Source organism: Notechis scutatus, chromosome 4, assembly GCF_049901735.1.
Source record: "Notechis scutatus isolate UNSWTSFEM ecotype Mainland chromosome 4, rNotScu1.2, whole genome shotgun sequence".
Classification (NCBI taxonomy): Eukaryota; Metazoa; Chordata; class Lepidosauria; order Squamata; family Elapidae; genus Notechis; species Notechis scutatus.
The window spans coordinates 100,335,572-100,351,805 of record NC_142012.1 but is presented as its reverse complement, the minus strand read 5'-3'; the positions used below and the strand labels follow the sequence as shown (position 1 = coordinate 100,351,805).

Here is a 16,234-nt window from a genome sequence, read left to right as displayed (position 1 = left end):
TGACGGGTGACAGTGGTGATCCCATAGGGGCTCCTTCAATTTGCTTGTATCTTTGTCCTTTGTATATGAAATATGTGTTGGTTAAGCAGTGTTCTGTTAGTTCCATGAGGTGTTTAGCTGGTTGGTAGTTATTTTTGATGATTTCAAGAGTTTCTTTTATTGGGACTTGAGTGAATAGTGAAACCACGTTGAAACTTACAAGCAGATCTTCTTGTTCCACGTGTAGATCTTTGATCATTTCCAAGAAGTGGTATGAGTTTTGTACATGTGAAGCTGCTGCTTCAGCATGGGGCTGTAGCTGCTTTGCTAAGTGTTTAGCTAGGTTTTGTAGTGGTGCTCCTCTGGAGCTGACTATGGGTCTGGAAGATTTTTCTTCTGGGATGATCGTCTGTTGGATCTCTTTGCTCATGTGGCTGGTTATGATTTTCTTCTTGGTTATTTTTTCAGATATATGGTTGGGTCCGTGTTTATGGGTTTGTATGTGGAGTCTTGGAGTAGGTCTGTCAATTTTGTTTCGTAGTCTTTTATGAGTTCTGGATATCTTCAATACAGTATGGAAGGGGTGGGGTGGGGGAAGGTGAGTGCATATCAGACTCACAACAAGTATAGCAATAAATCCCTGCATTCCAGGCATTACCTGGAAGTTACTAAAACAGAATTTACAAAATCAGTAAATTATTATTATTATTTATTAAATTAATGCTATTTATACCATTCAACTCATGAAGTGACTCTGAGCAGCTTCCCTGCTTGCAGACAAACAATAATATATGCACGGAAGACAGAACTACTACAAAATTTTGATATATCAATTGTGAATACTTCATGTTTAAATTCTAGGCTTTTTCTAGAATTGGATCTGACTTCATCTTGTTGTTCAACATATTGCATATTGAGTACTTCCCCCAATCTGGTATTAGATAGAGATTACTCTTTCCAATATTTACCCAAATTCATTATTTATGAACATTACTAAAACGCTAGTGAATAATTTAAGCATGGAGGAAAGAACTCAAGGGAGAGGGCTTTGAATTGCATCTAATATGCAAAAAAATGATAACGAAGAAGTTAGACTGGCATGTGAATTCATCTGGAGGCCTGTCAAAGGGAAGGAAATCTTTGGTCTGTAGGCTGCCAGGAAGATATAATGTGCTTAATCCTAAACTATCTTTATCTGATAAATTGATTCCAATTTTTTCCCCTCAATGCAATAATCTCTAATCTCTATTCTTAGGAACAATGAAGAATATTGAACAGGATCCTACATATATTTGATATGAAAGAACTCCTTGGTGGCCTTCAACAAATATACATTGTCTGTGCGATTTAAAGATAACTTTCTTTCCAGAAATACCATGAAGAAAAGTTGGAAACACTTTGGAGAGACCAAATTTACAGTATAATTATCCTTTTGGTTGCAAAGCACTCCTTGATCTATTACTTAGCACCCTCACTGATGCATAAATTATTTATAAATCTATATTGGTAGGGGCTGGCATTATGCCAATTGTTTTTCATATTACATGATATTTTCAGTGAGCAAGACACTATGTCTTTATTGAAAAGTTCCATATTAGTGTTGCTTAAATTGTCTCCTTTGCAAGACTGTAAAGGCCTAAATGCTTTATTTTTGAAATATCTATATCCTGGCCATTTACAAAGGATGTCTTTTAAAAAATCTAACAAAGAAAGAAATGAAGATTTTGAACTAAAAGCCATATTCAGAACAAACTGGATATATTTGAACTAGCATCAGCCACAAAAGCTGAATCTTGACTCATTTATTATCCCTTGTCAAAACTAAATGTGATTGAAGGTCTTTTCTTTGCTTAGATCTAGGGTCAAGATTAACCAAACTCTTCCTATTATGGAAGAAGTAGCACTATTGAGAAAACCTTTGGTGAAAAGTGAAAAATATTCAAGGAAAAAACAAAGTCCAGTTGCCTTTTTAAAAAGCACCTTTGGGATATTGAGAAAATCCTTATAACCACAACAGAAGCCTCATATTCCATTCTAACAACAGCCTCTCTTTCATCCTCCAAATTCTTTTATGACAACCTTATTTTTGGATACAATATTGAAAATGTAATACTGATATAATTGTTTCCCAACAATTATGGGAAAGAGATTCCCAACTCAATTTTGTGTAAGAAGAAATAATATTCCCTTTTGGTTGAAAAATTAAAACAGAAAAAAACCCTTTCAATGGGATCAATTGCAATGCTTACTTTCAAAGAACAAAGAATCAGATTTGACTGTTCAAAAGGCAACGGATGTTTTTAGAAAGTTATAAAGAAGAATTGGAGAAAACAGAAATTAAAATCATAGAAAGAATTTCACAGTAGTCATAACTGCTGTGGGGATTAGAAAAAGATGATACTGAAACAGGTACTACAGATTTGGAGTTTTTTAACTTTTAAAACTAATTATGGATTACAATTGTTTTATATGGAATATAAATGAAGCAAATGCTCCTCAAAAAAGAAAAAATATATATTATTTGAAAAAATTAAAGCAATCTGCCTAGAAGAGAATCATAATAATAAAAAGGATATAAAATATTTGACCTATAAAACTTTGGGTAAAGAATTAATTTCAGCAGATATTAAAAAGAGAAATGGAGCTGCTTTGTCTATTAATTGTCAACTGAACATACAATTTGTATTAACTGATTAACATGGCAGGTTTGTTGGAGAAGTTATATAGCATTTAAAAAAGTACAGTTATTTTTCAGAAAGACACAAATAGTTTTCAAGGACAGATATGATTTACCCTTCAGGTGATTTGGCTGTTAAAATTTCATAAATTTTAATAGATTTTATCAAAGAGTTTTTCAGATAATAACTGATTCATAAAAAAATATTCTTCTTCTTTCATATGGAAGGAGATAGGCAATATAGAAATGTGAAAAATAAATAAATAAAAATATACAAAAATGAAATGTTTTTCCTGAAAGATGATATTGCTGAAGACTGCAAATACAAATTAAAAGATTTTTTTAAAAAATAATTTAAGTAAAGGTACAGATTTGAGAATTTACTTGGAACGCAAGTAAAATCTTTATTACAGGTTATTTGATACAATATAATTCTGAATTTAAGAAGACACAAGAGAAAGTTATTCATAGAATGGCAAAGCAATTGCTAGAAATATAATATTTTGTGATCTGTGAGGAAGTAATTTGAAGCTTTGTTTTTAATTATAATTTTTCTAATCTAATAAGGTTTGGTGTAGAGGAACTTTAATATGCTCCCTATAGTGATGTGTGAAGTCCAGATGATTATCTTTGCTATATTTCAGAAACTTCTACCCTCTCTAGGGAGGGATGTCAGCTCTCTGCTATTAAGACTTACCAGCAGAGAAAAGAAAGAAATAATATTTTTATGTCAGATGGGAAAAATGTACTGAAATTGAGAGGACTTGGTTCCGTAGCTAATTATTTTTTCCCCGCTCTTCTGGGTTTCGATGGATTCTTCCTCATCTGAGAACCTTTTGGGTTTCCTTGATCCTCAGTACTAGATATAGTGCACACAAAGTTTTGAAGAACTTGTTCTTTATCCAAAGATGGGTTTAAGGATAAAAAGCATACTAACAAGATAATTGTAACTGTATGAAACATGAGAGGAAAAGCTAGTAAGCTATTGGTGATATATCCTATCTCAGAGTAAGACAGAAGCAAATCTGTAAACAGAATGTTCTTTATTAGATAGTCAGTTTCTACTTCTTTTTGTATTATTGCGTATCAGAATAAGTGAGAACAATTTCTAAGAATATCTTCTCCTTTGCAGGAAAACACATTCCCGGTATTTTATAATTCAAGTGAACTAGTTTTTGTAAACTGATAAAGCAGCATGACATTTAAGCCTTTCACCAGAACATAAGTACCGTATCACCCAATATTTTTTTTCTTTTCCTAGGTTCACTCTAGAATCAAACTGATTTTCTATAATTTAGCGGATTACTCAAACAGAGTTAAATTCAGAATAGAACAAATAATATTACAATTAACAAAATTCACAATTGGCATAATCAAAATTATATGCCAGCCTCAGTTTTAATTTTTAATATGGTATATTCATAAATATAACCTATATAAACAGAAACTCTTTTGGGGTCCTTCATAATTTTTAAAAGTGGGAAGAGATCCTAAGAGGAAAAAGTATAAGAACCATGCATTCATATTAACTTCCATATAAATACTTCAGATGGCTATCAGTGCAAATTACATAAAAATAAAACCAATTTTTATAAATCAGCAGAGCAGTATTACTATGAAATTTGGCAGTACCTCTGATGTCATCCATACATCAACATCATTATTTTCATCCACTGTATCTGCTATACAAGGAATTAAAGATACAAATCGTGATATAAGGTCCTAGAAAATAAATAAGATGAAATCCAGTCAGCAGGAAATCAAATCAGGAAATCTGACTGATTTGTTTTATTTGGAATTATAATATCCATCAATTATTCATTGTATTATATTTTTTACATTTATTAACAAACGTAAAGAAAAAGTTCTAATTGGCACATCAGAAAAATCTAAACAGAAATAATAATTTGAAATGACTCAAGGCCATATTTAATGAAATCAGGAAGTTTTTATTTAATAATAAATCATACTCACAGAAGTTGAATTGGGATCTTTTGGATACATATCTAGAAACAGTTGTGGTGGATTCAAAGGGCTAATGTACTTAGTTACTAAAATATTCCTTCCCTGATTGTTAAAAACTGAAGTCATTATCCTTCTCTTTGGAAACACTGCTTTCCATGTTTGCTTAAAAATATATGCTCTTTGCAATAGTGTTTCTGCTTCATGATCTGCAAACTAAATATATATTCAGAATTAAGCCTCAACTTACAACCACTTAACAACCATTTGAGGTTATGATGAGCCCTCCCAAAAGCTGCATATGTATGCTCACAATCACATAATTAAATGTTGGATGCTTGGCTCACTTTATAGCCGTTTGCAGAATCTCAATATTTTTCATCAGTTTTCTGGCATTAACTTCCAGTTTCCAGAAAAAAAGTGGCCACTGGATAAAACGGATTTGCTTAACAATCACAGGGTTTGTTAAATGACTGCCCAGGCAAGCATGCTTCAACTTACAACCCAGAGGTGGTATTCAGCAGATTCTGACCAGTTCTGGAGAATGGTAGTGGAAATTTTGAGTAGTTTAGACTCAGTAAATACCACCTCTGACTGGAGATTTTACAATATCCTTCCCCTGCCATGCATACCAAGCCACACCCACAGAACTGGTAATAATTTTTTTTGAATCCCACCACTATTACAACCACAATACCTTGTGACTGTAATTCTGGGTTTAATTGTGGTTATAAGTAGAGGACTATCTATATATTGTACTTTATAATTAGAAAAAATATTTTGAAATTATCTTACTTATCAAATGAGATAATTACAAATGCCTACCGTATCTAGTTCTAAATTATTTTCAGCAGAAGATAACTGAGGTTCAATAGTAGCAAAGATGGTTAAAAAGCTATATTCTTTCAGGTTCTGCCCCAAACATTCTTCTTTAGGGGGTACATATGTCTTACTCCAAGTATATCCAAGTACAACAGATGGCATATCTATTTGAAATGTTCCACAGATCTGAGAACACATACATTTTAAAAATAGATATAATAAAGTCACAGTAAACATCTGATGGGATGGTTGCATTACAGAGATTATAATGACATGTTTAAAACCATAATTCTTGTTCCTTATTACCTTAGATTGTTCAAGTAGAGCAGAGAAAGGAAATACAATTGATCCAAGCCAGTTTTTTCTTATGTAAGAATGACCACTGCAACTATTTGGACAGGCATCCTAGTTAAATACATAACTTGGATTAATATTTTATATTTAGATTAATGCATGTATTTATGTGCAAGATAGAGAATGCAAGATAGTGTATGTGCATTTTAAAAAATACAGTATCTCCAACTGCAGCTTCTGAATGGTTGTGAAGAGTAGTCCCATATATAATATTAAAATAATCTAACTGGAAGTGACAGGAGTGAATCATATTGGCCAAGACAATATGCTCCATTAATAATTAGTTGGTTAACCAAACAAAGCTGAACAAATACATCAAGGAACAAAATGAGGTAGAGCATTCTGAACAGAATTTATGCATAATACTCTCTTTTCTTAAATAATATAATAAGAAATATTACAATTATATTCTGGACTTAATGATAACTTTCTATTCATTCTTCAATCAAAATGAAAAAAAACTATTGATTCTGATTTCTTACACATATTTACAAATCAGTTTATGATTCCTTATTTAAAAGTTTATTCTTTTTTCTAATACACAATTTACCTCATGCTTTTCAATCACAAATTCATCAAAAATGCTAATATTTATGTTGTCTTTTATTTTAGATAGACCTAAAAAGGTGTAATCATGTGCTGGAGAGCTGAAACAAACAACAAATATTTGAAGTGACATTTAAAAGAGTTATATTTTTCTACTTTAAACATATACACATTAAAAATAATAGTAAAATATTCATAATAATGTTATTAAACTATATACTGTGCTATATAGAAACTGAATCTTTTGTACAATTGCATACATATGTTTCCATTTGAAACTCTGAAATCATATCTAAATTTAGAAAATATTGAACTTATCATTTGTGTGAATTTAAATCATTTGCATAATTATAAAGTTGACTAAATGGCATTTGCAATAAAATTTCAATTTAACAAAGATAATCTTGAATCAATGATCTACTGTTTTAATTGACTCTCAATTGAAAGGATATAGCACAATTACATAATTAGGAAAATGATAAACTGATGCCAATGATACAAGTTTAGATTTATCCAAACATCAAATATAACAGACATACTGTTCCCTGAATGATCTGTTAAACCGAGGTTTTATTGTTTTCCTATTTTCTTTATACAGCAAATCCCTCAAAACATTCAGGTAATAAATAAGAAATCATTGTTTTAGGATCATGTTCCACTATATGCAGATAATGTACAACTGAGATCCAACGTCTAAGAAAATGGAACAGATTGCAGTGCAAGAAGTATTTGGATACCGGAGACATGGAATTTTTACTGAGTAATTTAAATGCCACATTCAACTTACTAAAACAAACTTTATTAAAGTTGAAATGTTAACTCACTTAAAATCAACTTGAAGTTCTTCATTCCAGCATGGATGAGAGCCATCTGCAGTGCTAGTCTGATAAACTGTTTTCTGAAATGTAACTTCTACAAAAGGATGCACAGTCACCTAAAACAGAGCAAATGTTTTACCATATTAAAATAGAAAGGAAGAACAGTTAGTAAAGTTGAATAACCTCTTTCTCTTCACACTGTGGACAGTATAAAAAGCAGTTATTACTTAAACACAAAACTACTCTTGTTAGATCTGGAGGTGTGGGCGCAATAACGGAGACGAGGCATCTGTAGTGACTCAACTCAACACTTTAATAGTGACTTCAGAACAGAGCAACAACAAGGGCAACAGCAGCTCTTTTATAGAGCTAGCTGCTGTCACAACAACCAATGAAATTGAAGTAACCGCTCTAAAAGCGTCCAATCGGTGACGGCCCATTGTCAGCCAATCAGGTCAGCCAGAATCGGCCAATCACGATTCGCTTATCCGCGGGCCAATCAGAAGTGCAGGCCTAGAAGCCTGCTGCTGAAGTAAGCTAGTATAGTTTTTGACGAATGAGTTTATTAGTTCGTAACAACTCTGTTTCTGCTTATGCTAAAACAATTCGCAAAACACGGTAAGGTACAGAAAGAATGCAAAGTGCAGCTGCCAGTGTTCTTTCTAACCTTTTAAACAGAGTTCACTCACAGTAACCAGGAAGGAGGAGGAAGAAGGGTTTACAATGAAGCAGTTAACCAACATTCCAAGTCACTGCCTCTTATATTGGAGAATGCATTGGTAGGATTTTTTTTTCTTCATAACCCTGGATCTGATCTGCCCGTTTTTAAATTCAAGACTTCTTTTGCTTTCTTTCCCCACCACACACACACAATTCCATCCAGTTCTGTTTTCAGATAAATATTGTCTTAATGGAGAGACAAGTTGTAAAAATTCTTGAGCCCCTTTTCCGAACTTTAATAATGCAGTGGGTTATTCTATATAAAAATAACCCACCCATCTGTTCCTATTCTCATCATAACAATAACTCTTTTTTGGGGGGGGGTTAAATTCAAAGAGAGAGTGCCTGGCCCAAAGTCACCCACATGGTCTTGATGCCTAAGGGAGGATGACAACCACAGCCTCTAATTTCTAATCAAGACACTACTGCCCCAAGTAGTGTATTATGTCATACGCATTCAAGGATTGTTCTTCTCATCTAAATTTATTTCTAATTCATCAAATTCATTTTCACTTTGACAGTTTAAGTTTTCCTTAAATTCTCACACTTCAATTATAAAGTGAATAATTTATTTTTTCATACAGGGATCAGTGCTCAGATTTCCTTGGTACTTTGGTCTGACCATATCACAATTTCCAGATGTTTTCAGTGCTTTTCTCCATAAATTATAATTAGTTATAGTAATTTCATTTTTTATGTACATATAATTATGCACTACAAATACAATATCAAAAATTAATAAAAAATAAAGTACAATTCAGTTGAAAATGGCAACTAGAAAGTACCTGAAGGGCCCATAACATTTCAATAATCATTAAAGTCTGTATGCAAATATTAATATAGATAAAATAGAAAAATTTAAGTGTACATAAAAAGCACTTATACAAGAGCTTTGTAGGTAGCCCAGGATTCTGACACCCAAACGTGAGTAAATATTATAGCCACGTGTTTTTATATAGAAAATAAAATGAGAATAAAAGTTCACCCTTGTCTTGCTGTAAAAACAGTTACTTTATACATGTTAAAATACATTTTTAAAAGTTCCCTAAAGCTTTCATTAAAACCTCAATATTTAATCCAGATCCAAACTACAAATTTCATAACCACAAATTTTATTTTCTTCTACAGTCTTTTACATTTTGCATTTTCTTAAGACATGTAAAGGAATTGACTTCATATCTTCTAGTGAGATGGCCTTAATAAATACTATCCAGTTAAGGATATTCTTTTATGTTCCTAGATATTATATTTTTGCTGGCTGCTTCCAAACCCCATATGCCCCCATAATGAAAACTTTAAAATCCATCTATTGAATTACATGCACATTAGCAAACTAATCCAAGGGCCTGGAAACAGAAAAGGGTTAGGATCAATTAAAAGGTCTTCATTTATTCAAAGTAGTATTTTAAAGCAATTGGCTGTTTTGCCAAGTGTCAAGATAATGACCAGGTGTCCAGGCAATAGGTTCTTTTAGATCCAGAGAGAACAAACATACCAGGAAAAAAAGAAAGTTTAAACATTATTATTAATTTAAATAAATGGATTTAAAAGCATAAGATAGAAATCATACATAATCTCTTACAAGCTGTCAGGAGCTTCTTAATAATACAGCAGAGATACTCCAAATGGGATTAATTTCCACAGTGCTCTGTTCTAGATTCTGTGTAGTAGCTCCCGGGTTAAAGGTCAATACTAGGGTTTTTATTAAAACCCATTATCATGAATTCATGGCCCTGCTTTTATGGTCATAAGCCTACAAGGCTTGACCTTGACCACGTGGCATATGACTCTGGGATCAAGAAAAGCTTTGTGGCTATAGTATGTGAGATTTGCACCTCCCACACACATACCTTCTTTATTTAGCAAACAAAAGTGAGAAACAAGAAACTTAGCTCAAAATGAGCTCTAAACTTTTAGATGTTTCTTAATATTAAGGGGAAATCAAAACTCCTCGAAATATAATGATCTTCCACATTGCTACCACACCACCATATAGATTTATTATTGCTTTCTTCAAGGCTTAGGAAAATGCTTATATACATACAGAGAAAAATGGAACATATTTTAAAAGGAAAAAAAAATCATAATTACCTCGGAGAGAAGATCGGCAGCATAGGCTGAACTACCTAATGAAATATGTCTGCCTCGGGACATGCGATTTGGTAAGTATGATGGTGAATAAGTAACTGCAACTCTAAAAATATTAAAATAAAATATATATGTTTCAGCCAATTTTTCTCAGTGAAATGCACCACATTAATGTCTATTAATGCATAATAATAGGTTGACTGTTAATCTAAAGAAAATCTGAGTAAAAGTTGTAACTCAAATTTGCTGATACAAGGCAATGCACTAAGGGGGCATGATAAAATATAAGTTGGCATGACATTTTTAGAAAAGTCTAATCAGAAGAGTCACATCAGCAAACTTTTCATTTTGTTGCTAAATATGGATATTGCTAATAGATTGTTTCTATTGCTATCAATCAAAGATTATTTTCTACTATAACTTCATTCTCTCTTAACGCATTGTAGCAATAAATTGTATAGAAATTTCAGGAAATACAGGTGTTATATAAATGCAAACTATTACCTAGATACTCTTCCCCTGTAAACAAGGCAACTGAGAAATATGTCACATATTCATTCAGAAGAAATGTTCATTTATTGAAACATGATTTACATTCTTATGGTTCCATTTCATATATTTTCTCATGATTAGAAATTGCATCATTTATTTAGGGCTAGTAAATGCATTAATATAAATATTATTTGATACAAGTTTTCTTTCTAGTTAGAAAAAAAAGGAAGGAGTATTCTCCTTGAGTGTGCAGATAGGGTTCCTACCCAAATTATTGAAGCTTTCTGAATGATGTTTGGCTCTAGCACAGAATCTGTATGTGGGGCAACACAAATAATATTGTTTAGAGGAGGTTACTGGGTGCAGTCAAACATATCCACCAAAATAATATAGACAATACGGAAAAGATGAGTGAGCATAAATAGGTTTGCTCATTCATTCATTCCTCTATCAATGCAAAGGAGCTGGTAATTGGACAGTATTGGACAGTAGTGTAGTAAGTGCTATTCTTCTGGACATATGTGTTTCTTATTTCAAAATAACAGACAACTTCTGAAATTAAGCTTCATACTCAGAGAGTGTTATGGAAATTGTAAAAAAAAAAAAAAAGGATGTGAGGACCATAGCAAAGGGAAAGAAAAGTCATGATATGTCATGTGACCTGCCATGACAACATGAGTTTGTCACCCCTGATCTAGTTAATCATGCACACCACAAGATAATCTGCAGCTATTGTAGATTACCGAATTATTGTTTTATTATAATATCAATGAACAGCCAGTATTTTACTATATTACTAAAAAAAACTTGTTTGTATTCATTGAATGTTGTGCCTACTTAGATGCTGATGCCTTTCTTGCAGGAATATTGTATGCTCTCAATATTCTGATAAGAAGCTTAACATCTCCATCCGAGACTGCCTGGGCTGCAACCTTTCGTCTCTCTTTCCTTTGTGGTTTCAGATGTCTTCTGCGTTCACTTAGCTTGAAAATTGCATTACTCAATTGGCTAAAATAAATGAAGAAATAAAGTTATTTTGATCAGACTGAAAAAGTCAAGTTGATGGCTGCAGCACCACAATCAAAGCCCTTTTGTATATGTGTTGACTTCACATGCACATATAAAAGGTGGGGGCATCAATCACACTGCTGCAACTGTCTTCTTCACCCTCTCCCAGTGGATGCTGCTGGTTCCAATTCACGTAGAAGCCCTTATGTGTATCCAAAGGATTTTTATTATTGCAGTTTACCTGCTAATAACAGGCTGTTCATTGATGTCATAGTGTAAATGATACTATAGCAGGGAATGGTATTTACCACTTCTTAAATCTTGAAATATATGCACAATTGGTTTTATAAAACAATTTTATTTCATATATTTATACTACTTACCAGACACCACAAAGCATATAATGTTGTAAAAACTGTATTTGTTCTAGTGTTTCAATAATAAACAAGATATTTCAGACTATTTTTTTAACCTTTCAGTTTCATGTAGTAAGAAGTTTTTTTAGAATTTTATATTGTTCATATTAAGCATTTGTACCCACCTTGGGCCATTTTAAAATAAGTTGTTTAAATTTACCTACCTCATTGATATAATTTCTTCATAATCACTCACAAGATCTGATAAATTAAATTTGTGCCTAATGGTCAAAATTTGTTTTCCAACTTGATTTCGCATCTAAAAAAACATAGTTTAAAAAAAGCATAAATTCTCTGCAAAATTTAATCAACATGAGTTTAAGCCAGAAACAAAATTTATTTAGATGTTGAGGGCTCCTTGGTATTCTTTCAGCTTGGTTGTTTCCTTGCAGGCACTTCATTACCAAAACTAGGTAATATCATTAGTGCTAGCACAGATGGGTGCTTTAAACCATCACACTATCACCGCTGATGTTACCAAGTTTGAGTAATGAAATGTCTGCATGAAAACAAGCAAGCTTAGAGACCCTGAACTACAAATATTCTCTTTATTAGTATTTAGATATTAATGCATTGGAAGTGCCAGCAGAAATCAATACATTCAGAGTGAATTATCTAGTGCAGGCATTGCTTTAAAGCAGATAGAAGTTTGAGTAAGCATTTTGTAAAAAAATGCATATTGCCCTTGGGGATCAAACAATACACACTGTATGATGGCATCAGAATTACTAATTTTTGTCCATGCCTGATCAGATCCTAAATAAGGAAACAGATGGTTTTTAGAACAAAAAAGTGTTTTTAGAGGGAGATATATATTTGATTTCATTATATTTGTTAGCAAAATCCTTCTTCTGTATTAAATTATGTCAGAAATTAAATGTCTTTGTGAGCAAGAATAACCACCTGCAAGCAGGATTTTGTTCAATTCACACGCACCCTTTCTGCTCTTAAAAGTAGACCTCAAAGTAGGCTTTATATTTATTATATTCATTACAATTAAATTAGTAAAATAAAGCAACATCTCATTAGAAGCAATAATTGGCGACAATTTCCATTTTCCAGAACAAGACTAGACTGAATGTTGCAAAAACAAAGCAAGATAAGATATAAATTTCAGTACAAAATTATATTGTGCTTTATTTTTTTATTCAGTACAATTATATTCAATACAATACAATTTGTACTGAAATTTAGGGCATGACAGGAATGATGAATTCTTGTGTTGGGCCAGCACAACTGGATTAATTCTTGTGTGCAAGATAAGTGCTTGAGATAAAGAAACCAAAACATCTTATTATATGTAAGATATAATAGGTCTGTGTCTAATCCTAATTGGAACATGCAGTTCTGAGGAAGATGTGTGATTGTATTAAAATACCCAAATTCAAGTGAGATTCTACCCAATAGTATATTTAATATATAATGTAACAAGTATTTTGTATGGTTAAGCATGGTTCTGTCCTTTTCCTACTTCTTTTTAATCTCTATATATATGGTGCAAATTTTCAAAGCAGAAAAAAGAAATCTATTACTTTAATTTAGGCTTGTGATATGATCATTATTTGAAACGTTCCTTAATGTCTGAATAGAGTTCTACCAGCTTGGATGCTGTTTTAAATATTATTTAATAATTAACTATGAGAAGAGTAAGTTCTAATGTTTGGACATTAGTTGGTTTATTTTTGTCAGCTTCAGTGAGATGGCTTATCCATTAGAAAAGGCATAAAGAAAAGACTGATATTTAATTTTTTTTAATTGATATACTAATTTCATATTAGTTTCATATCTTTAAAATCAGTTATGGAGTGGGAGGTTACTGATTTATGTGGATTATTAGAATTTTAAATAATTGGACTAAGGTAATAGTTTCCCTCTTTTCTAAAATTTAAACTCTTTTAAAAAAGAAACAGATACTAGTCTCCTTGTTCTCCTTTTGGTTTTCTAACTTTCTTAAATATCTAGCTTTATTAAATTTCTGCAGATTATTTTCAGTTACTGTATAATTTGACTCATGGTCATTTTTAAAATCTAGCATTTATGTCATATCTCCACCAGTGGATCTCAGTACATTTGCCAATGAAAAAAGCCCCTTCTGGTATTTAACATGAAAAAAAAAACATTTGGAAAAATAATTAAATCTATTCTTCAAGCTTGTTTGGCTGTATTAAGAATGCAGTGAATGACCTCTGGTGTTTTGGATGGGTAATTTTTCAAAATAGCATCTAACTTTATTGCAATACATTTCCCTTAACTTTGATTGTTTGGGATTTGTTTAATTCTTTGCTTTCACTTGCAGATTATAGTGACAAAGTTTACAGAGCTCTAAAGAACATATTATCTTTAAACAAAAATATAATCATATGTATTTTCAATATCTTCTTATTTTTAGGTTAAAACTAAATGTACAGTTTTAAATCTAATTATTTAAATTAGTTTTAAATACAGTATTTGTAGAAACATATTTTCTGTTATGGCTTTATATAGTCTTGTTTGGTCTATGATCAATGGCTGACATAATAAAGTTGTACTGCGTTATACTAAATTAAAGTGAAAAATGTGAGGCTTTATATGAATAGGAATTCTCACTTTGTGCACAAGATTTAAATGAATGTATTTTATACTGTTTAATATGCAGATTTTGTATTAACAATATAACTGTCAATGCATTACTCTAAGCAATTTTTGTGTTGATATAGCAATGTTACTTATTTTATTTCTGTTTCACATGATTTATGGATGGATTTAAATCATGACTCTCTGAGAAACTGTCTGTATTTTGATGTTGATGTTATTACAGCAATTATATCCTAAGCAGCATATACTTCAGAAAAATGGGCAGAACATTAGAAGACTCTTTCTATAGAGGGACAATTGAAAGCTTCCTGTCATATCATTACTCTGTGGTTTGGAAGTATTACTGTTTGAGATAGGAAGGCTGTGCAGAGACTGGTGAGGATAGCAGAAAAGATTATTGGATGTTCATTTCCTTCTATTCAGGACATGGCATATAAGTGCTGCTTAACCAGGGTCTGCAGGATTGTCATGGTCACTACACAACCTTCTGGGAAGAGGCTTCATGCAGAACAACTCGATTCTGTAATAGCTTTGTACGATATAGTATCAACCAGGGGTGGGATTCTACCGGTTCAGTCCTGTTCAGTAGAACCAGTTGTTACAATTCTGCACAGTTCGGAGAACCAGCAAATTGTGCCCCTGGCTGGCCCTGCCCCTCCCCTCCCCATCCAGTTTTTATCGTGCATGCGCAACATTGCATGCATGCACAACATCACTCTGCATTCTCCGACACCCACCCCGCCCAGTCACTCCTTACAGTATTTTTTTCCTCCCAACGATCAGCTGTTCCAACAATCAGCTGTGCCAGGATCTCCCTTGCTGTCTTTCTGTTTCGCCCAGGAGGCTTCCCTGAGGCCCAGGAAGCAAAAAGGGACATGCAAAGGGGGGGTGCCCCCCACACTCCATTTTTTGCCTCCTGGGCCTCAGGGAAGCCTCCTGGGAGCAAAAATGGCCTTCCAGGAAGCTTCCTTGAGACCCAGGAGGAAAAAAAAATGGAGCCCGGGGAGGGCTGCAAAAAAAACAAACCATGCCCACCCAGTCATATGACCACGCCCACCTAGCCATGTTCACCTAGCCATGCCCACAGAACCAGTAGTAAAAATATTTGCATCCCACCCCTGAAATCAACCTTGTCAACTCTCAAGACTCTTTTTTCTGCTATGTATTCAAAATGGAGTGTGATTAGTTTTAGTGTGTATGTGTGTATAGCGTATGTATATGTGTCTGCATATATGTGTACGATTATATATTTATTTTCTTTTGAGAGCGGACATCAGAATTTAATTTTTTAATGTGCGCCAATGTGTTCACAAAAAAAGGTGACAATAAAGGTTAACTTATCTTAAGACAACTGTCCTTAAGTTTGATAGAAATGGGATGCTACATTGTTTTATTTTCAGTGCAATAAATAGTTTCCAGCCATTCATTTTCTAATATATGAAAACTGTCATACCATCTTAACAAAGTTGGCAGAACTATTTCTTTGTGCAGAAATAGGATCCATATCTGTCATACACATGTCCTTTTTCAATTGGCCTCCATGTTCCTGAAAGAAGAAATGGATTGTTTTTATCAATTAAAAGTCACACTAGCCTGTTCAACCAAACGAAAGATAGCATCTAAGTCACAATATTTATATTCTACCATCTTTAAAGATATAGATTTTTGTGGTCTTAAGTAACAATTATTTAGCATTTAGAGTAATACTGTCACCTCATAAATCATTCTATGCCTGTTTCTGAGTTGCCATAAGAAGGAGGGGGGAAGGCCTGAGGGAG

General features: G+C 32.8%; 1 protein-coding gene across 1 annotated transcript in view; it reads right to left on the bottom strand.

The window, feature by feature from the left end:
* The window catches only part of CC2D2B (coiled-coil and C2 domain containing 2B), a 61,789-nt gene that overhangs the window by 16,892 nt on the left and 28,663 nt on the right, over positions 1-16,234 (bottom strand). Inside the window, exons 17-26 of the mRNA XM_087964243.1 lie at positions 15,910-16,002; positions 12,047-12,141; positions 11,296-11,466; positions 9,970-10,072; positions 7,165-7,274; positions 6,345-6,441; positions 5,747-5,845; positions 5,444-5,626; positions 4,631-4,834; positions 4,289-4,378 (exon numbers count right to left, since the gene is read on the bottom strand). Of these exons, the coding sequence (XP_087820369.1) occupies positions 4,289-4,378; positions 4,631-4,834; positions 5,444-5,626; positions 5,747-5,845; positions 6,345-6,441; positions 7,165-7,274; positions 9,970-10,072; positions 11,296-11,466; positions 12,047-12,141; positions 15,910-16,002 (1,245 nt within the window). The remainder of the gene's footprint in view (positions 1-4,288; positions 4,379-4,630; positions 4,835-5,443; positions 5,627-5,746; positions 5,846-6,344; positions 6,442-7,164; positions 7,275-9,969; positions 10,073-11,295; positions 11,467-12,046; positions 12,142-15,909; positions 16,003-16,234) is intronic.